At 34.8% G+C, this 26,137-nt stretch overlaps 1 protein-coding gene across 1 annotated transcript in view; it reads right to left on the reverse strand.

The window, feature by feature from the left end:
* The window catches only part of OPRM1 (opioid receptor mu 1), a 164,582-nt gene extending 150,279 nt beyond the window's left edge, over nt 1-14,303 (reverse strand). The window contains exon 1 of the mRNA XM_061207002.1: nt 14,011-14,303. Within this exon, the coding sequence (XP_061062985.1) occupies nt 14,011-14,303 (293 nt within the window). The remainder of the gene's footprint in view (nt 1-14,010) is intronic.
* Between the last annotated feature and the right edge of the window lie 11,834 nt (nt 14,304-26,137).

The following is a 26,137-nucleotide window of genomic DNA, read 5'->3' on the forward strand; positions in this document are numbered from 1 at the left end:
CAGTTTGTTGATGTGGATTATTCGTATATATTGGTCACAGCATAAAATTATGCTGCTGGGGATAAAGTATAAGAGTACCTTTATATCACAATTGAGTTTCTGTAGTTAGAAGTTCCACAAATAATTAATGGATTCTATTTTTTCCAGGTTGCAGGGCAGACTCAGAGACCTGAATCCAGTTAACCCAGAGACATAAGTTCAATTCAAAATGTCATGGCCTAATATGAAGGAAAAACTCCAGATTTTGACCCGTGAAAAGACAAGTTTCCTATTTTCTTTATTCTCATTTCAGTGGGAGTACAGGTTATCAATAAAGAAAAAGTCATTTTTCAGGTTGTCAATTAGGGAACATTCTGGGAGGTATGATATGTAAGGTAAGATAACAGGCTAATCAGTTATCCTAGTAAAGCCTCAGTAACTAGCTTGAAAATCTCACCTTGACGCGAGTAAACATAGCAGTTTTGAAAGACCTTAAGTTTCAGGGTCATATAGATCTTGATTCAAATCTTAGTACTATCATTTATTAGCTGGACAAATTTGGGCTTATTAATTAAATTTTCTGAGTTTTATTTTCTTCATCTGTAAAACTTGGAAGATATTGGTGTCTTCCTTAAATGGTTGGTGTAAACACGAAAAAATTTTAAAATAGTGTATTTAAGGATTATTGGTTTGGAGTCTAATTTGTAGTAACTTTCAATAAATGTTAGCTAAGGTGATGTTGATGATGATGCCTCTCATGGGTTTCAAATTTAATGAGGCAGATACTGTTCTCCGACAAGACACAGCTTAAATGTTTATACTTAGTATAAAAGTGTTACTTTTGCTTATATTAATTTTTTTAGCATGCTTTCTCATGTGTGCTAAAGATAACGGATGCACCATAGCCTAGATTGTTCTAAAATCACAGCTATTTTCCTTCACCAATTATCTCCCCCACCCAAAGATTCGGTATGTTAAACTCCACCTCTTCATCTATTTTAACTAGAAAGTTGACCAATATATAATGTTTCAAATATCAACTTAACTTCAAACTACTGTGTGGACAAAATATTTCAGCTACACAAAAGCATGGTTTCTATTATTATTCCAGAAGAGTACATTTTTTGGTAAAGGACATATATCTTTCTGTAAAATATGCTTTATTTTTTTTTCATTTTTTTTTAAACATCTTTATTGGAGTATAATTGCTTTACAATGGTGTGTCAGTTTCTGCTTTATAACAAAGTGAATCAGTTATACATATACATATGTCCCCATATCTCTTCCCTCTTGCATCTGCCTCCCTCCCACCCTCCCTATCCTACCCCTCTAGGTGGTCACAAAGCACCGAGGTGATCTCTCTGTGCTATGTGGCTGCTTCCCACTAGCTATCTATTTTACTTGTGGTAGTGTATATATGTCCATGCCACTCTCTCACTTTGTCCCAGCTTACCGTCCCCCCTCCCCGTATCCTCAAGTCCATTCTCTAGTAGGTCTGCAAGGGTGTGTAGATGGGCACGTTCATTCATTCATTCATATGCTCTTATTTTTGAGTTTCTAAAGTGTTGAGAAAGTAGTACTCTTGTGGAAATTATCATTGGCGTGGTTTATGTATTTTAATATATGCTTTGTGGCATTGACTCGTACCAATGTACCAATGTATTTTGTGGGAATGTGACATATTTATTTATAGGCAGGAAACATCTACTTTTTTTCAGAGTAATGATCCTTTTTCAAAAGATGGCATCAATTTCTCCTTTGATACTTGTATCCTAAATTCCACAAAATGGATGGTAATTTTAAAGAACAGAAGTTTTGGGTCTGACTTCTAACTTGAGCTTTCTGCTGCCTATGTTTATGTATGACAGGGTATTCAGAAATAAAATGGACATTGTTTCAGTGTAGTGACACACTAATGAATGTCCTACAGCAATGATTCTTGAGATTTTCTTCCTGTGAATCCCATTCATTCCAGACTCTACTATTCCATTGCTTTATCCTTAGTATTTGTGGAAAATTTATAACATCTGCTTTGAGAAATACTTGTAAATCCTGGTCAATAGGATTCTGTTTCATTGTTCTATGAAAATTAACCAAGGCCCTCTCCACTCACTTTTCTCTATCTTGTCTCTGAAACGTAAATAATACATTTAACGAAATTCAGAAAATTAAATAAAGACTTAAATCAAAAGGTTTCCCATTGCTAGGCTTGGTGATGGAGGAAGATAAACTACAGTAATTGTAATAAACCTTGGGAATAGTGTTTGTCTGATAGTGTGGTTGAAGAACACTGGGTTAGTTATCCTGGTCCTATCTGTGGCATTTATCAGCTGGTGAGATGATTTAATTTTCTTCTCCACTAGACTGTACTTTTGGGGAGAGGTAGGACTGGGTCTATTTTGCTCAGTGGTAGATTTTGGAGCTTCTAGGGGGGTGCTTTGTAAGTAGTGTTCAACAAACATAGCAAATAAATGAGCTTCAGTTTCATCTTCTTTAGTATTAGTTTGACTTACAATTTTTTTCCTTGTTTAAACTCACAAAAATTTTACAAAAGCAAATTATTCAATGTAATGAAAAAATTAAAGTCTTATCTAATTTTAAGGCATTATATTTATTCTTTAAATATATATTTTGTTTATTTTGCAAAGTGGTTAAATAAGCTTCCTTTTGTCATCAGAAGGAAAGACTGTTTGAAGGATCTCAATTAACATTGTCTGCTTTTAATAGAACCTCTTATTTTTGTGGCCTTGGATCACCCACATCATCAGAAACATGCTCATATATAATTTCCTTCAACCCATGTGGTTTCCTCTTTAGAGCTGATGGGGCTGAGTAAGTGTTAAATTATAATGTTGATAAAAATTTCCCTTCTTCTTCTTGGCAGGCGCAATCAAGTTCTGATGTTCAGGTTATACTGTCAGCAGCATTTTTCAATTAACATTAATAGTCCTCCACAAAATACTCAACCTTTCAGTGGCACTGAACCCAGTGTTTCAGTGAAAAAATGCTCAGAAGCAAAGACCTTTTCTTTCATTGATCTCCTTGTTCCACAGTTTCTGTACTTGGAATCCTCTCAGTACTCAGGGACACCGTAGGTCTCAAGGATGTTATTTTCTACCTTGTGCTTGCTTTATTTATAGAGTTTACTACTCTGATTTAAAAGTTGACAGGCATTGCCTTGCAAGTCCTGGAAAAATCCATTATGAAGGTGTTAGGAATAGACATTCACACGGACTCACGGTACCATCACAAATGCATCCTCCATAAAGACCTCCATCTTTTTGAACAGTTTTACTGTGATTAGTGAGTCAGACTCATAACAGAAGCCAGGACTTTTCACAGGGATGGTATGTTAAATTCCTGAATTTCCAAAGCTCGTGTTCAAAGGACACCATTATTACAAGTTATTTCTTTTAATTCAAGTAAACTACTCTGCTGAGTAAAAAGGAGTTTCATTATACGCAGTCAGGATTTAGACTTGGATTCTGCTTTAGACACTTGGACTATAACACCAGTTTAAATGTGAAATATTTAAGTTAAAAATAGCTATTCTTTTTCCAAAAAATAATTGGTTTGCGTCTTTTTTCTCCATTAACTTATCACATAATATAGAAAGACTTATCAATAGGGAGCCAAGTAAACTGCAGTTATGTGTCCTTAGAATTCTCTTCCCATCATCATCGTTGCTAAACAAAATGATATTGGAGTGATCCAGTACATTGGAATGAATCAAAGAATGACAACAGTAACACCCACGCAATGCCTTGCCTTGCCTCTGCAGAAACTGTGATTCCAAAATGATAAACTACATTTCAAAATGTAAGAATAATAATATGATTGATCTATGGTGAGGCAGGAGTAGTGGGTGAATGTTGAGATCTTGCATGCCGATGGTGTGAGCCCAGTGGGAGGGAAGAGAAGAAATTTCCAGTGGGAGGGAAGCAAATAACAAAACTCATTTCTCTCATATAGCACTTTTCGAATTTACCACCCATTTCCATATACCTTATCTAATTTGGACCTAAAATTTATGTGAGGTTGAATATGATTATTATTCCTCATTCCAGAATTAGCACTGTTTCCATGCCAGTGCACCTGCTATGAAGGGAGATGATTGGTCAACTTTAGGAAAATTGTTAAAACATCCTGAGCTTTAGCTTTTCTGGGAGGTAGTTTAATTTACTATTTATTCTACAAGCAGCTTCATAATGTTCAGAGAAATGAAACATGGACAGATCTCTTAAACCTCCTTGTCAAACAGGACTGCTCTCTCATCCACGAAATAGGTAGGTTGGTCCAGATCTGTGTGCCCCAATCTCGACTGCACATTAGACTCACCAAGGGAGATTTTAGACCTACCTGTGCCCGGGAGTTATGCCCAGAGTTTCTAATTTAATTAGCCTTAGGTGGAAGTGGGTTTTCTTTCTTTCTTTTTTAAAAGGCTTCCCAGGTGAATCTGATGTGCAACCAAGATTGAGAACCACTGGAATGGACTATCTGGGAGGTCTTCTCCTTCTTTGTCTCTTAAGTGCGTTGCAAGGATTTATGCAATAGCTCTGATGTTCCATGAGTTAATTGGAAGGAAATTCAAATTTTATTATTCATTTTATCCTGTCTGGGTTTCTTGCTAGAATTTAGATCCAAATCTCACCTAAGAGATTCTGGGAACTGTAGCATTCTTTAGCTGGACTATTTATCACCCAGTTAAAACTCTCCCTAACTTAGCTCTCCTTGCAAACTTGTACCTGGTGGCCATCTGGCTGATCTAAAGAATTCGTGTACATGCTAGAAAGTTTTCTCTGAACACAAGTGGTCAAAGAAGCAGTCATTTGGATACAGATGGGGACTGAATTAAAGATGAGAAATCAGGCAGGGAGGAGATTTCAGTGAGTTTTAGGAAATGATTGAGGGAAATCATGGGCAGGAGGTCAAGGGATTACAAATACCACAGAACACCTAGGCTTACCCTAGTCCTCTTTATGCAGCTGGACAGTCTAAGTTCTAAAACACAGGGAATAACATTTTTCAAAGCGACTTTTGAGAACGACAGAAAACAAATTTTTAAAAAATGAGCAAGTTGCGTAAGTGAAAAAGAAGAGGAAAAAAAAATCCAAGCAATGAGCTTTTGTGCTTCAAAGGGCCTAAAGAGAGGTGGAGGGAAATGAAGCTGCCAGTCACCATCTGGGTGCATGGGGGTGGGTGTGTGTGTAGGCATAGGTGTCTTTGAGGACAGATTTCATATTTGCTAAGAAGTTAATGTGAATTTACAGATGACAATTTCAACTTTTCCTGAAAGCTTCAAATGATTGAAGATGAAAATACTGTGAAAAGGCCTAGAAAATTGCACTGATTTAAGATAACCACAAAGCATATTTAATAGATGGAAATTTTTCAGAACTGCTATTTTCTAAGCACTTACTCCCTAATCACTGGCCAAGAGTGGTAATGAATATTGTGGTTTGTCTGGGTCGGATGAAGAGTTGGGGGTTGAAGATGGACACCTGGGGTGACATGGAGATGATCCTGTGTGATTACTATTTTAACTATTTTAACTTCAACATTAGTTTCAGAAAAGCAGTATCCTCTGTCATAAAAATCTATGACCGCTTTTCTGATTTGTGTTAAACTTCATTTTGCATTGATATTTCTTCATGTTGAAAAATACTGCAAGGTGGTACTAGGTTATTTTTACAAAATGCTTTGTTTCCATCTAGTAAACAACAAAATGCAATCAAATTTGCCAAAGAAGGAGATATGTTCTTTTTTATGACCACTAAGTTTTATTTAGCACATTTGTACCAGAGTTTGGCAAATGACAGCTTGTGGGCTAAATCTGTCAGCTAAGAATGGTTTTACATTCTAATTTGTATTTTAATTTTTTTATATGTATAATAATTAGTTTGGCTGTTTTTAATCTGAGGCTGCTACAAGGAAGTAATTTGGTAACACTTATTATGGAATAATTTGCATTGTGTAATCAAGTTAACCAAAATGAAGGTTTGCATTTTTTTGTACTGAATGAAGAATCATTTCATTCTTGTAAAATGAGTTAACAAAAGAAGGTGATGCATGATTATTTTCCTGATAATCAAATTTATGGATTTTCATAAAAGTCAACTAAAAGATTAGGTAAAATTATTAAAAAATGCTAGTTAGAAAATCAATCTTTTTTTTATCATTAATGAGAAATATTTTAGGAGCTAAGTTTTTACATGTCTGCCTTTTACATCTTCACGGTTAGAATAATCAAAAAACAAAAATAAGTTTGTAGGTAGTTTTATATTTTTTAATGGTTGAGAAAAATAATATTTTGAGGCACGTGAAAATTGTATGGAAATTCAAATTTTAGTGTCTACCTAAAGTTTTATTGGAACATAGTCATGTCCATTCATTTGCATTTTGTCCATGGCTACTTTTGGGCTACAATGGCAGAGTGGAATAATTGTGACAGAGACCATGTGGTTGCAAAGCCTAATATATTTACTTTCTGGCCCTTTACAGAAAACATTTGTCACCCCCTGGTCTAGACTGAGAGGTGATCCCTCTTCACCTGATGGGTGTGAGTTGTATGTGCACCTAAATATAGTAAAATGAGGTGAGATTCTTATCTTGGAATCATTTAAATCCAAACTTTACATTGGCTTACAAAAACATCTTGATAAAAAATAGGTTTTTAGGTTCCAGATTACATCCCTAATTTATTTGAGCATTCTCACCCTTCTCAGTGTGGAGGGACCAGGCTAATTCACACACCTGGAGACATTAAATTGTAGGCATTTTAGTTTCTTATTGAAAACTAGAGTAAGAATTTTGTGGCTTAAAAATTACTCCAAAGTTTGTTGAGTAAAAGTATCAAGTACACTATATATATAAAACAGATAATCAACAAAGACCTACTGTATAACACAGGGAACTCCACTCAATATTCTCTAAGAACCTATATGGGAAAAGAATCTGAAAAAGAATAGATATAGGTGTATGTATAACTAAATCACTTTGCTGTACACCTGAAACTAACACAGCATTGTAAGTGAACTATACTCCAATATAGAATAAAAATTTAAAAAATAAAGTGATTAGCAAAATAAAAGTATCAAGTAATAGTAGTGATTGTATGACTATAGTGTAATTACATACTACTTATTAGGTGAAAGTTTTCTTTCTGGAGTTTAGAGCTTCACTGGAAATAAAAGCATAAGACTTCAGACAACTGAACTAAATCCTAAATTGTAAGTATAATCCAGAAATTCACATGGGATTATTACATAATCCCAATTATATTTAAACTTCTATTTTTAGAAATATAAGGGAATCAATTTAATTTTGAGAATTTTATTTCAATATGCAAAATTATGAAAACTGAGCTGTACCAGTGGATTGATATCAGCAAATAATAAATTCAAATAAAACACATATATATCTACACATAAGTCCACAAACTTTGAATGGGAAATAGATTGTTACTCTTATAATTTAAACACAGAAAGTAAAATTTTAAAGAGTGAAAAAATAAAAAGTTATTACAGTCAATTCTCATTATTCATGGTAGTTTTGTTCTATACACTCACTTTACCTACTGAATTAGAGAAGACTGAAGCTTTGCTTCTAGAGCAACTAAATACAGGGAGAGGTTCCTGTGAGCCTCCAATCACATTTTCATCAACTAATCAATACATAACGTTCTGTTTTGTGTGTTCTTGTTTAAAGGCATATTATTTAATATATATTGTTGATTCATTGACTCTGAACTCATGACCAACACCGCTATAACACCCACGTGAAGCTTATCTAATACGCCTCCTTTTTCCATTAGGTACCTCACAGCCACTACACAGCACTTAAACACTACACCTGGGGCCATTTTTAAAATTTTTATTTTATATTGGAGTATAGCTGATTAACAATGTTGTGTTAGTTTCAGGTGTACAGCAAAGTGTTTCATATATACATATGCATGTATCTATTTTTTTCAAATTCTTTTCCCATTTAGATGATTACAGAATATTGAGCAGAGTTTCCTGTGCTGTACAGTAGGTCCTTGTTGGTTCTCTATTTTAAATATAACAGTGTGTACATGTCAATCCACCTAGGGCCATTTTAAACAGTGAAATCACCAACAGCAAAAAAATCAAAAACGCTAAAAATGTGGCCCTAAATAGACCTCAGAAAGGAAATATTTACACTCTGAGAGCTGAAACAGGAAGGCAGAGTGTTGTTTCGTTTGACCTCAGCTGGGAATTTGCCCATCAGAGCAACTCTGCACATGTCTGCGACAGACCCCAAAAGCCCATGAATACGGATTTTAGGGTTACAAGTAAATCTTAGCAAGTAAGCTTGTTTGCAAATACAGAATCTATGAATAATGAAGGTGGACTACATATGCAACATTCTTCAAGGGAATATTTTAAAAACAGCTGAAGAAGAAAATCCACAAGCTATGTTCCATATTAAATATGACAGTGAGTTCATGGCATGAAGACAAGTTTTATGTTTGTATTATCATTTATCGAAATTAGAGGGAATAGCTTGAAAACAAAATGGATGTCCATATGTTTCAATCATCAGTCTGTCACTAGATACCTAGGTATGGCGTGCCAATTTAAAAACTTATGTGGTCCGTTTAATTCTGCATATTGAAATAAAATTCTCAAAATTAAATTGATTCCCTTGTATTTCTAAAAACAGAAGTTTAAATATATGCAACTGATAAACTAATACATGATTGAATTAAAAAAGCAAACTGTACTTGATAATATTCTTGCCTAGACAGAAACTGATATCTAGAATAGATTGATCTCTCGCTCTCATTTGATAGAACCCATCACATGTTTCATCATGTGTAAAAGCCCTACCTGCCCTACCCATTGGCTTATAAAGGTTCACTTGGTTAGATTCAGTACAGCCACTATCTCTCTGATCAGTTTTGCAATGCAACATCCAGAATGTGATTAATTTCTGAAGGCAAATATTCAAGTAATTTCTCTATGAATTAGGAGAAAATGAGAGTCTCATATTTTAAAATTCCACTCGACATTTAGTCTTCATATTTATCATCAATATATTTTAAAATGCTATTTTTTTTTTTTAGTGTTAAGCAACTTGTTTTAATTTATATGATGACAATTCTATAACTAAGATTTAGAATAGAAGTTATAAGACAGGATTCTTAAGAAATATGTATTCTTTTTTTGAACATCTTTACTGGAGTATAATTGCTTTACAATGGTGTGTTAGTTTCTGCTTTATAACAAAGTGAATAAACTATTATCTATTGAAATGAGTTTATCTTTTCCTGCTGACTGAAACAATTTGGTTTCAGTTCATAACTAAAGTGCATTACTAGAAGAAATAACATTTCAGCTTTTATGTGTAAGGGGTCCTCCAAGGCTTACAAAACCCCAAAGTAAATATTGCCAGTATTTATCTTGAACGACATTTTGAAGTAGTCAGAAATTATTTCTATTTCCTTCTTAGAAGTGGAGAAATTATGCCTGGGTTATATTCATGAACAGATATATTTGTTGCAGCAGTTGCTGAAAACATTTTTTTGAATATTGTAGGTAAGTAACATGGAAATATTTGTCACTATGGGAAAACACAAAGAAATCTTTACATTAATTTAAAACACATCCTTAGAGATAAATTAAAAGTATATAGGAGAGGTAATGACCTGAGTTTTTGTTTGTTTGTTTGCTTTTATGTTGTTTTGTTTGATGTTTGTTTCTATCCTTGATCTGCTGGAACTAGAACAACTCTGGGAAAATAGTGAAATTATGTATATCAACATTAATATAAAATATAAATAATATATGCAGTTTGAAGAGCATGTTTAAATGATTACCCTTCGTTTGTGGAAACACACAAGTGAAATAAAATTTAAAAAATATGTAGATGAATAATAACCACCAAATTTACAATAGTGATAGTCTCGGGAGAGGGAGTATAATGGGAGAAGAGAGATGGCTTCTTATATATATTATATATTATTATGTATATACAAGTATGTATTATATGTATTGTATAAAATATGTAAATTATATACAATTATGTATTATGCATATATAAATATATATTATTATATATAATATAACATATTATTTATTATTAGAGGTATATATAATTATCATAATTACATATAATGTTTAAAGGTGAAGAATCGTATTATTCTCTATACATTGTTGGAAATATTTCATAAACTATAAGATAGCTCATTCATGAAAGGAGAGAAGGAAAAGAAACTCAGTGATAACTCTATGCAAATGACAGAGACGTAGCTTACAACGGAGGAAATGAAAAACCATTTAGTGTTGTCAGGACACACTGAGAAAGAGGTGTTCCCAACAGAATTAGCACCTGTACGGGAAAGAACAGTTACAGTTTACATTGTGATAGATGTTACTAGGAGCTCTCCACTGATCATTCTGTACTTTAAACCTGAATCAAATATTTAATAATATTTAATACACAGAGATCATAGGACATGTTTTAAAATTAGAAATACTCCTTTGTGAAATCAAAGACAATAACATCTTGCATATATTTAAATGCTCTTATCTGATAGCTAGTCATATTGAGAGTTTATCTTGTCAAATTAAGAAATAATCTTAAAAAAGAAACCCATATAATTTGGCACTCTTCATTGGAACTTTATTTGGAAGGATGGCTTACATAGCCCCCAGAGATCTAACAGTTTCTAACCCTTTACTTTTTCCAACAGTGTCTGCATAGACCATGACTAAATGGACAAATCTCTTTTAAAAAACTCACAAAATAAATACATCTGGGACTATATCAGTTTTTACAGTTATGGTTAATTCTATACTTTGGTCAAGTATTTTCAATAAGTGAAACACTCCTGGTGGCTATAACTTTGTGTATTACTTTGATTGATTTTTTTTTTCTTTAAAACATTCTTGACAATAATATACTATTATCCCATTTTACATGATTGCCACATATTGTAATATTTTATCACCTTATTTTTCCAGAATATCTGTGGTAATTTTTAATATATAGTTACCATGCAAGTAATTTTTTTCTTTAAAACCAAAAAAGCTTTCAGATAATGAACAGTTATAACAGTCTATCATTCAACATCTGAATTTTAAAACTTTAGATCATGTAGCAGTATCTCTTTTCCTCCCTTATGTTCCTTAGAACAGCACTGTGTAAGAATGTTACTTAAGTTATATTATTTAATAATGTTGTTGATGAAGGTATGATGATGGTGGAGTTAAGATACAGAATTGAAAATCATTAATCTTTCATGGCATCTATATTACCTGTTATTTTTGCTGTTGTTTTTGTTGCCATAGTCATCGGACCTCATGGTTCACTCAATGTGTTAAGACATTCTAATAAATGTAATCTTAATCTGATTAGAAAACCGTAACTACTTGAAAATTCAAAAGTATTTGTTGAATTTTAAATAATAGCAGGAAGTAAGCACTTCACCTCAGTACTTTAGTAGATGCAGCATTATATTCATCTTTATAACGGAGGCAATAATGTCCCCTAACTGATCATTTTGTAGTGAAATAACCACAGCCTGGAGACAGTCCAGTTAAATTTCTCAGCTAAATAGATACAGTTTCTTCACTCCCCAGAGGCTTTCCTCATCACTTCATTGGTCACTGAACTATTTTTCTGTTTCACAGTCATATACCCAGAGGATTACCTGACCTTGGAATTAAACACCTGACTTGCCACAGGTGGGTGTTTGTGGTGCCCCTTTTTTTTTTCTTTGAACACCTTTATTGGAGTATAATTGCTTTACAATGTTGGGTTAGTTTCTGTTGTATAACAAAGTGAATGTATTTTGTTAAAACTTTAAGCACAGAAAAGTAAAGCATAATATCATGTTCTCAGAGACAATGTCACCATCCTTTTCCAAGTCATCAAAAGTTCAGAGGTTTTACATTTTAATGCCTTTAAAACAAACTCACCCAACTAGTAATCTCTTAAACACTAGAATGAAACCAATCTGCTTATTTCACAGCCAGCTGCTGCTCTATTGGCTCTCGCTTTATAGAAAAGCATAAACTAGAGGGGAGAAAAGTCAGGAAGGAAAATACCAAGAGAAGCAATAACAGAGCATAAAAGATTATGTTTGAGATGGCAGGGTATCAAGATGGTTTGGTAATTTCTATTTATCCTTCATTCTCCAGGATTACAGACATAAATTTGGACTGATTTATTATTTCCACATTCTTATCTAAACCTACTCTGTCAATCTTTTAGTTGAATTAACTCAAATCATGATTTGCCACTCTAATAAACACAAAATTATATTGGCTAAGAGCAATTCCATGGCACTGAACTAATGAATTATCTGTCCTTGGAGAAATCATTTATATTTTCTCTGCTACATTTTAATCACCTAGCCTAGAAAAGCTCTAGTTTCCCTTCTAGCCCTATAAACTTATGATTCTATGAATTTTCTTAGGAGAAATGAGAAACATTTTCCCTTCATGAAGCAGACCTTTAATTGGTATTTTTATTATCATAAATGCAAAAGAGATAGCTTTTATCTTTGATATGAAGCTTTATATTGAATTACATAAAGTAATGTTTTAAAAAATAAATTCTTCCATTGATTCTCTCCCTGCATTTTTCCTTTTGTTGTTAGCCTTCTTTACAATAGATGGTGCTCTTTTCTCAGAGAAACTACTTATCTTATTCCTCGTCAAAAGATCAGGAAAATCAGTTTTACACTTTAACAATCATTAATTAAAGAAATCGTACATAAAAGTAGAAAGAATTGATTACAGGCAACTTGCAGCACGTTGATAATGGAAGAATAATGGAGAAAATGATTGTTAAATGATTAAAGAGCTCCATTGAAACCTGCAATACTTGCTGAACAGATGAAACCAATATTGTAGCCAAATATGAAAATGCCATGCTCGCTACATACATAGAACCCCTAGTAGAAAGAAAATCCTAAATCAGGAGGCATTTTAAAGTATTAAAATAATTATCTACTTCAACAAAAGTGAAAATGTAGTATTCCATATTAACATGTAGGATTTGACTATGCACATCAACACTAACACAATCTATTTACATCAATCTCAGTTAATGCTGAGAGTTTGCACACTCTTTGCCAAATAAACCTGGAACATCTTGGCAAATAGAAAGTGGGCTACAAACTCTTCTGAAATAATTTCATTGGATAAAGACACTTTTTAATTTTTCCAGAGCAACCACTACAACTTCTTATGTAATAGTTTATAATCCAGAATTATGCTGCCTTTGGTCACTTCTAACTAGTTTCAGCTTTTGGAGGCATTGAAAAACCGTCATGTCCTGCAGTTCTGAACCATCCTACCTATTCCTCATTCACTTTGTGACTCTCTTAGCAGATCTGCAGCTGCCAACTGCAAACTGGTCTAGACAACACAACTGTCATGTTTGTTACAGCAAAACGACACTATTTACTGTGGAAAGACACCAGAAAAACTTCCTCTATGAGTGTGGCCTCAGGATGGAAGAAAGAGTGGAATAAGGGTTGCTATGACCAAGGAAGAGGAAGGTGGGCCAGTGGTGCAGCAAAATCCACTGGGACCTGCAGGAGTAGGAAAGTTGCCAAGGTTCATCTCTGAAAAGAACTGAGAAGGAAACCTGCCCCTCCTCCCCCCAGTTAGGGGTAAAATAACTAGAATTTCTCTTCCACTATTCACAAATTATTGTTTCCACAGCTCCTTTGGAAGGGACTGTGGGACACTGTGTTCAAGAGCCAAGAGCCCTCTTGGCTCAGTATAAGCAAGCTGTAAGATAGACTTTTTTTTTGCCAGAGCTTTATAGTTTTACCAGAGCAACTTCTCTGTTCCCAAAATTTTGGATTATTTCTTTATCAACGGAGCGAAGAATAGAAAAGTAGGTTTTTGTACTCAAACAGCAACCTCTCCACCTCCTGTCACCTCCATACTCTCCCCTGTTGACCTCCCTTTTCTCATCCTCCTTCCGAACACCCTTTATGTCCCTATTAGCCGCTGAAATCTGCACTCGGAGCCCTGTAGCCTTCCTTACCTGACAATCACATACATGACCAGGAAGTTTCCGAAGAGACCCACCACGCACACAATGGAGTAGAGGGCCATGATGGTGATGGCCGTGATTATGGAAGGACTGCCGGTCGAAGGGCACAGGCTGTCGCTTCCGCCCAGCTCGGTGCGGTTCGGACCGCATGGGTCGGACAGGTTGCCTTCTAAGTGGGAGAAGTTGACCCAGGAACTAGGGCTGGGTCCCGGGGAGCAGCTTGAAGAGTGCGTGAAGGGATCAGTGCAATTGCTGGCGTTCTTGGGGCCGGTGCTGCTGTCCATGGTGCTGACGACCGGCCGGCTGGGACCACGTTGCGAGTAACCACGAGCACCCGGACTTTCAGGGTCCACGCGCCTCCGCTGCTTCCTCTCGCCGCTGCCACAGCTCCGGCTATTTCTTATAGACCAACCCCGGCGGAGCCAGACAGGAGAGCCAGGCAGAAGGAGAGAGCTAAGCATCTGACAGGATCCTCTGCTTGTAGCCCCCTCCTACCTTAGAAGTACACAGACACATCGTCAACCCCACACCGCTGGGGGGAGGGGAAGGAGGGCTGTGCGGGATCCAGAGGCTGGAGCGGAGGGAGGAGAGAGAAGTGGATTTTGCGCAAAGCGATCCAGCGACTTGGTTTCCCCACTCGGCACTCGTCTGTGCAAACACCTCTAAGGAGGGGCAGAGCCAGGAAGGGAGTTGGAGAGAAGGGGTTGGGAGTGAGACAGAGAGTTAGTTTTTGGAGGCTGTAAAGCATAAGAAAGGGGGCTGACATCACTCTTTTTCCAGGGCCGTTTTCTCAGTATAACATGACAGGAAAGACATTGACTTGATGCAACTCTGACCACCCTGCACCCCAGCGCTCTTCCATCCTTACTGCCTAAGCAATCGTTTGGGGGCAGGGTACACAAAATCTTCTTCTTTAGCCCTCCTTGCCTCAGACCCGGCTGTCCGCGAAAATGTAACCTTGTGTTTCTTATCACCGAGTGAGAATTTCCAGCCCTTCAAACCTGCCTGAAACAAGAGTGATTCCTTCTCTGAAAAAGAAATGAAAAACAAACTTTTAGAAAGGAAACCTATTCTCTTCACTCCATATTCCCTTATTTCTCCTAGAGTAGACGCTTTATTTGCATCTGATTTCTATCCTGGTGAGGAAGAGGCATAGGAACTGGGTACAGAAATCGGGGAGTTGTGGTACCCAGAAAAGTCAAAGAAAGATAACGGTGACATTCCGTATATAAATCTCATACGTTTGGAATTATTAATTATTGTTTTTATCTCCAGACTTCCTCCATGTGCTTCTTAGTAGAAGATTGTGAAAACCAAACATTTGCATTATTTCAGTGTTTTCTAGTGTAGACATTCCAGGAGAAACTATTGATACATAGACATCTGGAACTGGGACGGCTCACACAAGGCTGAGGATTATTGATACATTTTAAAATTTGATAACTCAACTCTAAATCTACAAACGCTTCTACTTTATAAATAAATTTGTAAATCAACCAGGAGTAAGGTTTTGTTTTGTTTTGTTTGTCTTTGTTTTGGTAAAGTTAACACTAATTCTGAAGTAATTCTCATTTCTGTACATGGGAATATTTGTCTATGTATATATATTTTAACAAAAACATTATCATTAAATACCCCAAATTGGTTGTAGAAAGCTATATTCTTGGGGAGCAGGGACGGGGGTGAGGTAGGGAGTTTGGTAAGAACATTTAATTCCAATATTACTTTTATCATTTGTCTTGAAAACAGATAACACCAGTAAACTCTATTAATCATAGGTGATTTTGCCAATGTTCAGTATTATTTTTATCTTTTTATGTTGAAGGGTATAATTTCAGCAAAAAAAAAAAAAAACCTACAGAGATCTCCTAAAGACGAATAAAAATGCCTTACCACATATTCTCCTATGAACTAGTATATTAATTCACTCATATTGAGCTGAAATTTGTCTGCCATTATTCAATCTCTTGAGGACACACAGACTCAGTCTAAACTTACTTCATGTGAAAGACAAATAAGCACAGTATAATAAGCCCTTGCCTTGAAGTCAGATCATTTTGTGAAACTTAGGTTTGTAAGTTTTTAAAACTTTTTTAGCTGAGGGAGTTTGGATTTGTTACTTTACCTGGCTGAGTGACAATTTTCTCATCAGTGGAAAAAAAAGTTGAAAACTAATTAGCATGTTTCATAAATGCTATGGACTGAATGTTTGTGCCCCTCCCCCCAATTCATGTATTGAAATCCTAACCCCCAGAGTGATGGTGTTAGAAGATGGGGTCTTTGGGAGGTAAGTAGATCATGAGGGTAGGAACTTTATGAGTGGGATTATTACCCTTGTAAAAAAAACCCCAGAGATCTCCCTAGCTCTCTTTTTGCTATGTGAGGGTACAATGAGAAGACAGCAGTTTGGCAGTCTGCAATGCAGAAGAGACCCCCTTACCAGAACCTGACCATGCTGGCGTCATGATTTTAGACCTCCAGCTTTCAGAACTGTGAGAAATAATTTCTGTTGTTTATAAGCCACTCAGTTTATGGTATTTTGTTATAGCAGCCCAAAATGACTAAGACAATAATGTCATCTAAAATAATTTGAGTGATTTTTAAAATGGCACAGCTTAAAAACTTCAGGTATACTCTAATGATAACATTTTAATCTTTTTTTAACTCAGTATATTTTGTCAACCAGCCAGGACTTTAGATGTAGATAAATCAACTGGTCATGTGACTTTTCTTCTAGAACAACTGTCAAAGAGCAATCCAATTTCCATTGTCCTTCTCCAGAAACATTTTTGTTTTTCATTCTATTTTATAAAAGTGTAGTTGTTCTATGGAGTAGGAATTTGAGCTTTGTGTTTTAACTATATATTTTTAACTGAAATTTGATATTTTCCTTTTCTATTACTTTTCTCAATTTTCATTAAGGAGAATTATTATCTCAGTTTCAAATGCAGGATTTTCTGGACATGATTGCAAGGCTTCCCTGAAGTTGTATTAACATCTATATCTCAGTATGTCCCATCTATTCAATATCTAATTCGGGAAAATGCAGAACAAATTTAATTTCTCTTTCAAATATCAAGACAGCCTTGAGAAATCCAGAAAAGAGCTTTTATAGAAAAAAATATCACTTGGTGTATTCTGTAAAAAGACTTCAAATTCCAGTTTACATTATATCTTAGTTACTCTTATGAGGTGTTCTTCCTTTTCTCCATAATTGCACATTTCGTAGCTGAGTTGTCTCAAGTCTATGTGAAACCTCAAGTCTCTTGTGAAAGGAGGTGGACTGTAAATAAATAAGTCAATTTATTACAAGCCTAATTATTTTCTATAACATAGATTCTAACCATATAACCTTTAGTTTCCTTGAGCCTCATTATGTTACCTGTATGCTAGCAATATCTGCCATTTTGTTGATATTTTTTGCTTAGCCTATATTTTCTATTTGAAGAAAGAAAAACTTATCTATCAGTCAAGATTTACCATTGATATAAAACCTATATCATACATTTTTTCATAAAAATATTTGCTTCAAAGCAACACATTCAGTAAAAGCTAGGCTGGATCGTAGGCAAGTACTAGAAGTCCCTCCTCTTCCTTGAACTTCAAAATATATTGGCTTTAGTTATTCATATAACTGCCATCATCCCACACTTATTTTAATAGCTTAGTCCTGATATTTCGGAGAGTGGCTGTTAATGGAACACATGGTTAACAGCTATTAATGAGGAATACAGACATAAATATTACACATGAAACTATTACAGTGGTTTGAAGCTCATTAAAAAAAGGGGCATCCAAGGTTTCACTAGAAGAACATTTTATGTATTTGTTTACAGATTTTTCTGTTAGTTAATGTTGAAATTTGTACAACTAATGAGACTATAAATGAATTTTAATACAATATTATTCTGATCTCTGTATTGTTGCATAAACATCCAGTGAAATGGAACAGATATCCTTATTTACATGGTAAAAATAAAACAAACAAACAAACAAAAATTTCAAAACTACCTCAGCTTGATAAACTTAAGAGAGAGACATCTGGGATAAATCAGAAAACAGCTCAAAATCCAGGCTGTGCTATTTACTTCCTTGTGACTTAGTTAAGTTACTCATCCTTCCTGATACTGGGTTTCCTCCTCTGTAAAATAAAAATATGAGAATCAACTTCAAAGAGATCTTTGCAGGACTGCTTGTGTATGAAAGAATTTGTCCTTTGTCTTTTGGTTTTTTATATCTTGTTGTATGCAGCTTGGAGATTAGCAAGAAGAATTATTGAAATTATTACGCCCTATTTAATATCATAGAATTAACCCTAAAGAATCTGATTCTTTTAAGGGACTGAAGGTGGTGTCTACGAGTCCAACTCAATCAACTCTTTCAAATAATTCATCCAAGCATTTAGTTTAAGTGATTCATAAGCTTAAATATCTTTCTTAAAATATGGAATTTCATTTCTATTTGAGCCTTGAGAACACAGCCATTAAGAGAATAAATTCCAATAATAATTTTATTTTCTTATACAATTATTAACTATTAAAGTTTTTATTTCTAAAGATCGTTTTAAAATTATTGTCTGATAACCTGATTTCCAATTGAGAGACTCTCCACCAGACTGAGGCTTCTCCACTGTACAATAGAGCACCTATCCCAGTGAAAATACGGTCCACACATATTTTGCTTTCACACATGCCAAAATATGTTATGTATGACTAACTGCATAATATAATTTAATGTTATGTTACAAAAGTTGAATTAGAATTGACAGACTTGAAAATGACTTTAAGTATAAATTCTTCAATTCAGTTCTAAAACATTAAAATATGTATTATCAGAAATTTAAATTCTTAGAGTGATTTATACACTCTAAGAATTATACAAAGTCAAGTGCATTCTAAAGAAGTTTAACTACTCTCTACCCACCACCTCTTTCTCTTCCTCCCTGACTTAAAGACAATAATTTTAAAAATGTTGTTTTCTCCATAAATTTTTTTATCATAAACAATTTTATATATAAAACTGGATATTACAGTCCATTAAATCCATTGAGTTTTCAGACTTCTGCTATTACAAATACTAGTGCAATAGAAAGCCCTGTGCTTTTCACATTTTTTTTTTTTTGCCAGAGTGTCTTAGATACATTCCTGGAGTTATTTCTGGGTCAAAAGGTAAATACAACTTCTCTAGGCAGGAAACAGAAGAGAAGGAAAAGACCTACAATAACAAACCCAAAACAATTAAGAAAATGGTAATAGGTACATACATGTGGATAATTACCTTAAAAGTAAATGGATTAAATGTTCCAACCAAAAGACATAGACTGGCTGAATGGATACAAAAACAAGACCCATATATATGCTGTCTACAAGAGACCCACTTCAGACCTAGGGACACATACAGACTGAAAGTGAGGGGATGGAAAAAGATATTCCATGCAAATGGAAATCAAAAGAAAGCTGGAGTAGCAATTCTCATATCAGACAAAATAGACTTTAAAACAAAGACTATTACAAGAGACAAAGAAGGACACTACATAATCATCAAGGGATCAATCCAAGAAGAAGATATAACAATTGTAAATATTTATGCACCCACCATAGGAGAACCTCAATACATAAGGCAAATGCTAAGAGCCGTAAAAGGGGAAATTGACAGTAACACAGTCATAGTAGGGGACTTTAACACCCCACTTTTACCAATGGACAGATCATCCAAAATGAAAATAAAGAAAGAAACACAAGCTTTAAATGATACATTAAACAAGATAGACTTAACTGATATTTATAGGACATTCCATCCAAAAACAACAGAATACACTTTCTTCTCAAGTGCTCATGGAACATTCTCAAGGATAGATCATAACTTGGGTCACAAATCAAGCCTTGGTAAATTTAAGAAAATTGAAATCATATCAAGTATCTTTTCAGAACACAATGTTATGAGACTAGATATCAATTACAGGAAAAAAATCTGTAAAAAATACAAACACATGGAGGCTAAAAATACACTATTTAATAACCAAGAGATCACTGAAGAAATCAAAGAGGAAATCAAAAAATACCTAGAAACAAATGACAATGAAAACACGACAACCCAAAACCTATGGGGTGCAGAAAAAGCAGTTCTAAGAGGGAAGTTTATAGCAATACACTCCTACCTTAAGAAACAAGAAACACCTCAAGTAAACAACCTAACCTTACACCTAAAGCAATTAGAGAAACAAGAACAAAAAAAACCCCAAAGTTAGCAGAAGGAAAGAAATCATAAAGATCAGCTCAGAAATAAATGAAAAAGAAATGAAGGAAACAATAGCAAAGAACAATAAAACTAAAAGCTGGTTTGAGAAGATAAACAAAATTGATAAACCATTAGCCAGACTCATCAAGAAAAAATGGGAGAGGACTCAAATCAATAGAATTAGAAATGAAAAAGGAGAAGTAACAACTGACACTGCAGAAATACAGAGGATCATGAGAGATTACTACAAGCAACTACATGCCAATAAAATGGACAACCTGGAAGAAATGGACAAATTCTTAGAAAAGCACAACCTTCCGAGACTGAACCAGGAAGAAATAGAAAATATGAACAGACCAATCACAAGCACTGAAATTGAAACTGTGATTAAAAATCTTCCAACAAACGAAAGCACAGGACCAGATGGCTTCACAGGCGAAATCTATCAAACATTTAGAGAAGAACTAACACCTATCGTTCTCAAACTCTTCCAAAATATAGCAGAGGGAGGAACACTCCCAAACTCATTTACGAGGCCACCATCACCCTGATACCAAAACCAGACAAAAATGTCACAAAAAAAGAAAACTACAGGCCAATATCACTGATGAACATAGATGCAAAAAATCCTCAACAAAATACTAGCAAACAGAATCCAACAGCACATTAAAAGGATCGTACACCATGATCAAGTAGGGTTTATCCCAGGAATGCAAGGATTCTTCAATATACGCAAATCAATCAATGTGATACACCATATTAACAAATTGAAGGAGAAAAACCATATGATCCTCTCAATAGATGCAGAAAAAGCTTTCGACAATATTCAACACCCATTTATGATAAAAAACCTCCAGAAAGTAGGCATAGAGGGAACTTTTCTCAACATAATAAAGGCCATATATGACAAGCCAGCAGCCAACATAGTCCTCAATGGTGAAAAACCGAAACCATTTCCACTACGATCAGGAAAAGACAAGGTTGCCCACTCTCACCGCTATTATTCAACATTGTTTTGGAAGTTTTAGCCACAGCAATCAGAGAAGAAAAAGTAATAAAAGGAATCCAAATTGGAAAGGAAGAAGTAAAGCTGTCATTGTTTGCAGATGACATGATACTCTACATAGAGAATCCTAAAGATGCTACCCAAAAACTATTAGAGCTAATCAATGAATTTGGTAAAGTAGCAGGATACAAAATTAATGCACAGAAATCTCTTGCATTCCTATACACTAATGATGAAAAATCTGAAAGAGAAATTAAGAAAACACTCCCATTTACCATTGCAACAAAAAGAATAAAATACCTAGGAATAAACATACCTAAGGAGACAAAAGACCTGTATGCAGAAAACTGTAAGACACTGATGAAAGAAATTAAAGATGATACAAATAGAGGGAGAGATATACCAAGTTCTTGGATTGGAAGAATCAACATTGTGAAAATGACTCTACTACCCAAAGCAATCTACAGATTCAATGCAATCCCTATCAAACTACCACCGGCATTTTTCACAGAACTAGTATAAAAAATTTCACAATTTGTATGGAAACACAAAGACCCCGAATAGCCAAAGCAATCTTGAGAAAGAAAAACAGAGCTGGAGGAATCAGGCTCCCTGACTTCAGACTATACTACAAAGCTACAGTAATCAAGACAGTATGGTACTGGCACAAAAACAGAAATATAGATCAATGGAACAGGATAGAAAGCCCAGAGATAAACCCACACACATATGGTCACCTTATTTTTGATAAAGGAAGCAAGAATATACAATGGAGAAAAGACAGCCTCTTCAATAGGTGGTGCTGGGAAAACTGTACCGCTACATGTAAAAGAATGAAATTAGAACACTCCCTAACACCATACACAAAAATAAACTCAAAATGGTTTAAAGACCTAAATGTAAGGCCAGACACTATCAAACTCTTAGAGGAAAACATAGGCAGAACACTCTGTGACATCAATCACAGCAAGATCCTTTTTGACCCACCTGCTAGAGAAATGGAAATAAAAACAAAAATAAACAAATGGGACCTAGTGAAACTTCAAAGCTTTTGCACAACAAAGGAAACCATAAACAAGATGAAAAGACAACCCTCAGAATGGGAGAAAATATTTTCAAATGAAGCAACTGACAAAGGATTAATCTCCAAAATTTACAAGCAGCTCATGCAGCTCAATATCAAAAAAAACAAGCAACCCAACCCAAAAATGGGCAGAAGGCCTAAATAGACATTTCTCCAAAGAAGATATACAGATTGCCAGCAAACACATGAAAGAATGCTCAACATCATTAATCATTAGAGAAATGCAAATCAAAACTACAATGAGGTATCACCTCACACCAGTCAGAATGGCCATCATCAAAAAAATCTACAAACAGTAAATGCTGGAGAGGGTGTGGAGAAAAGGGGACCCTCTTGCACTGTTGGTGAGAATGTAAATTGATACAATCACCCTGGAGAACAGTATGAAGATTCCTTAAAAGACTAAAAATAGAGCTACCATATGACCCAGCAATCCCACTACTGGGTATATACCTTGAGAAAACATAATTCAAAGAGTCATGTACCACAGTGTTCATTGCAGCTCTATTTACAATAGCCAGGACATGGAAACAATCTAAGTGTCCATCGACTGATGATTGGATAAAGAATATGTGGCACATATATACAATGGGATATTACTCAGCCATAAAAAGAAACGAAATTGAGTTATTTGTAGTGAGGTGGATGGACCTAGAGTCTGTCATACAGAGTGAAGTTAGTCAGAAAGAGAAAATCAAATACCGTATGCTAACACATATATATGGAATCTAAAAAAAAAAAAAAAAAAAAAGGTTATGAAGAACCTAGGGGCAAGATGGGAATAAAGATGCAGACCTACTATAGAATGGAGTTGAGGACACGGAGAGGGGGAAGGGTAAGCTGGGACGAAGTGAGAGAGTGTCATGGACATATATACACCACCAAATGTAAAATCGATAGCTAGTGGGAAGCAGTAGCATAGCACAGAGATCAGCTCGGTGCTTTGTGACCACCTAGAGAGGTGGGATAGGGACGGTGGGAGGGAGGGAGACATAAGAGGGAAGAGATATGGGGATATATGTATATGTATAGCTGATTTACTTTGTTATAAAGCAGAAACTAACACACCGGTGTAAAGCAATTATACTCCAAAAAAGATGGTAACAAAAAAAAAAGGTAAATGTATACGTTATTTTGCTAGATATTATTAAATTTCTCTCCTGAGGAATTTTACATTTTTTAGCTATAATAGAATTATATAAGGATGCCTGATTCTTCATTGATTTAACAACAGAATGTGGTTTCAACCTTTTGGATTTTCTAGTAGTGGAGAAAGAATATGTCAGTGGAGTTTTAATTTTTATATCTCTTTATCAGTGAGGTTGAACATCTTTCCTTAGAGTTGAGTCATTTGCCTTTAGTTCTCTTTGTATTCTCTGTACAGTTTTCTATTTCATTAAAAAAATAGAGTTGTTAGTCTTTTTTCTTCTTTATTTTAGGAGTTCTTCATATATTAAGGGTGTTAATGCTTTAGTTAATATTTTTCCAAGTTTGTCTTTTTTATTTGCTCATGGTATATTTTGCCATGCAAAAAGTATCTTTTTATTTTATGTATTCAAATTTATCCATATTTTCCTGTATTGCTTCTGGACTTTGAGTAGTAAGGAGTCAAAATTTCCCACTCCCAGACTATAGGAATTTAGCCATATTGACTTCTAGTATGACATGTTTTATTTTTACAATCTACTTTTGGAATTTATTCTCATTTATGGTATAAGGAATGGAATTTTAATCTTTTTTTCCATATGGCTCTCCAGTTATTGTAATTCCATTTACTAAAAAGTTTATCTTTCTCCTCAGATTTGAGATGTCCCTTTTATTGTATTCTATATTTTACCTGCGTATATGTATGTAATGGGGTTTATTTCTGAATGTTTTATTCCGTTCCATTTGTCTGTCTTTTTATGAAACACTGTTATGAGACCTTATAGTGTATTTTAATAACTGATAAAACTAGCCAGTCCCCCACTTCTTTTTCAGTATCTTTGTTTATCTTTTCAAATGAACTTTATAGTTAACATGTCTAGTTCTCGTTCTAGTTAACATGTGGTATTGTATTAAATCTCTAGATTACTTTAGGGAAAACTGATCTATTTATGATGTTGATTTTTCCTATCTAATTACATGGTATATCTTTTCATTTGTTTACATCTACTTGTGCATCATTTAAGGGTGTTTTATAGACTTCCGCATAGAGGTGTGGCTATTTCTTCTTAAAGTTTAGCCTAGGTATTTTATATTATTGTTACTATTATTTTTGCTGTTGCAAATGCGGCCTTTTTCCATTAAATCTTCTATTTGATTATATTTATATACACATAGGATATTGCTTTTTGTATGTTAACTTTTTTACCTGCTACTTTATTAAATTCTCTTATTGTTTATGGCAATTTTTTTATTTTGGGGAATTTCAATTCATTTTTGCATGCAGTTACATATTTTAAATTATAACAATTGGGAAATTACTTCACTTTAAAAATCCAAAACTCCAGAAAACTTTTCAGAAATGCATATGCTACATAAAGTAAAGGACATCTGTGCTCAATGAGCCTAGCAGTAATACATCCAAGGTCATAGCTATAGTGAAGTCTTTGCTTAGCTGGGCTATTTTCTAAATTCAGCATAAGCAGGTTGTAAATCACTTTACCTTCAATAACCATTAAATTTCCTTTAAGGTATTGTATACATAGTTTTGTATATAGGATCGTACATGTAGAATTTACCAATTCCTCCTATTGTCTATAAGTGCGTATCTCTCTATGGCTCTCAATTAATCTTTCAATTTTCATGACAACCACTAGCCTGCTCAGCATTTCGTTAGTTGTAGTAAATCCCTTAAATATTAAATTATGTTTTGCCTTTTCTCATAATCTTTAAATGTCTTCTTATCTTACTTAGAGTAAAATCAAAGATCTTTCAAGGGCCTACAAGGCCCTGAAGGATCTTTGCTCCAATTCACCTCCCTTACCACCTCTGTAACCCCATATTCTACCACTTCCCCTCATTTTCTCCATTCTGCCTCATGGCCATTACACTTGAAGTATTTCTTCTATATATCCCAGTGGCTCACCCCTTCACCTCCCTAGGGTGTCTGATCAATTGGATCAAAGAGATCAATAACCCCTTTCTTGACCACTCTTTTCAAGTAGCCTCCTCACTGTAAATGCATCATTGGCCCCATTTTTACCTCTCCTTGTATCCATACTGTTTACTCTTGTCTCTCCAGTTCTCTCTCCCAGTGGGTGGGATGACCTACACTGTTCTTTGAGTCTAGGTTCTATAATATGACTTTCTTTAGCCAGTAGAATGAATTAGAAGTGACAGTGTGCCAGTTCTGAGTCTAGGTCTCAAGGCTTCTTGAGAAGGCTGCATTTGCTCCCTCACACCCCTTCCAAGGCCCTGAGAACCTGCTCAGACTGGCCTCCCGGAAGTGGAGAAGCACGTGGATTAGACCTGAGTCACCCCAATCACCTCACCTGAGATCAACTTCATCATCTTACAGCCAGCCAACCCCAGCCAGATCAGCATAGTTGACGCACATGCAATAAACACCTATTGCTGAATGCTGCAATATTGTGGTAATAGATAACTAACAGACACACCATTGCAACTTTATTTTACTACATAAAATAAAGTTTTATTTAGCACTTATCACCAGCCAACCTATTATATATTTTATTTGGACGTATATAGTTTTTTACTATTTAATATTAATTTCATGAAGGCAGGGAATTTTTCTGGCATAAAGGGAGTTCTCAATAAATATTTGTTATATGAATAAATTCATAAAA

This window comes from Eubalaena glacialis, chromosome 12 (assembly GCF_028564815.1).
Source record: "Eubalaena glacialis isolate mEubGla1 chromosome 12, mEubGla1.1.hap2.+ XY, whole genome shotgun sequence".
Classification (NCBI taxonomy): domain Eukaryota; kingdom Metazoa; phylum Chordata; class Mammalia; order Artiodactyla; family Balaenidae; genus Eubalaena; species Eubalaena glacialis.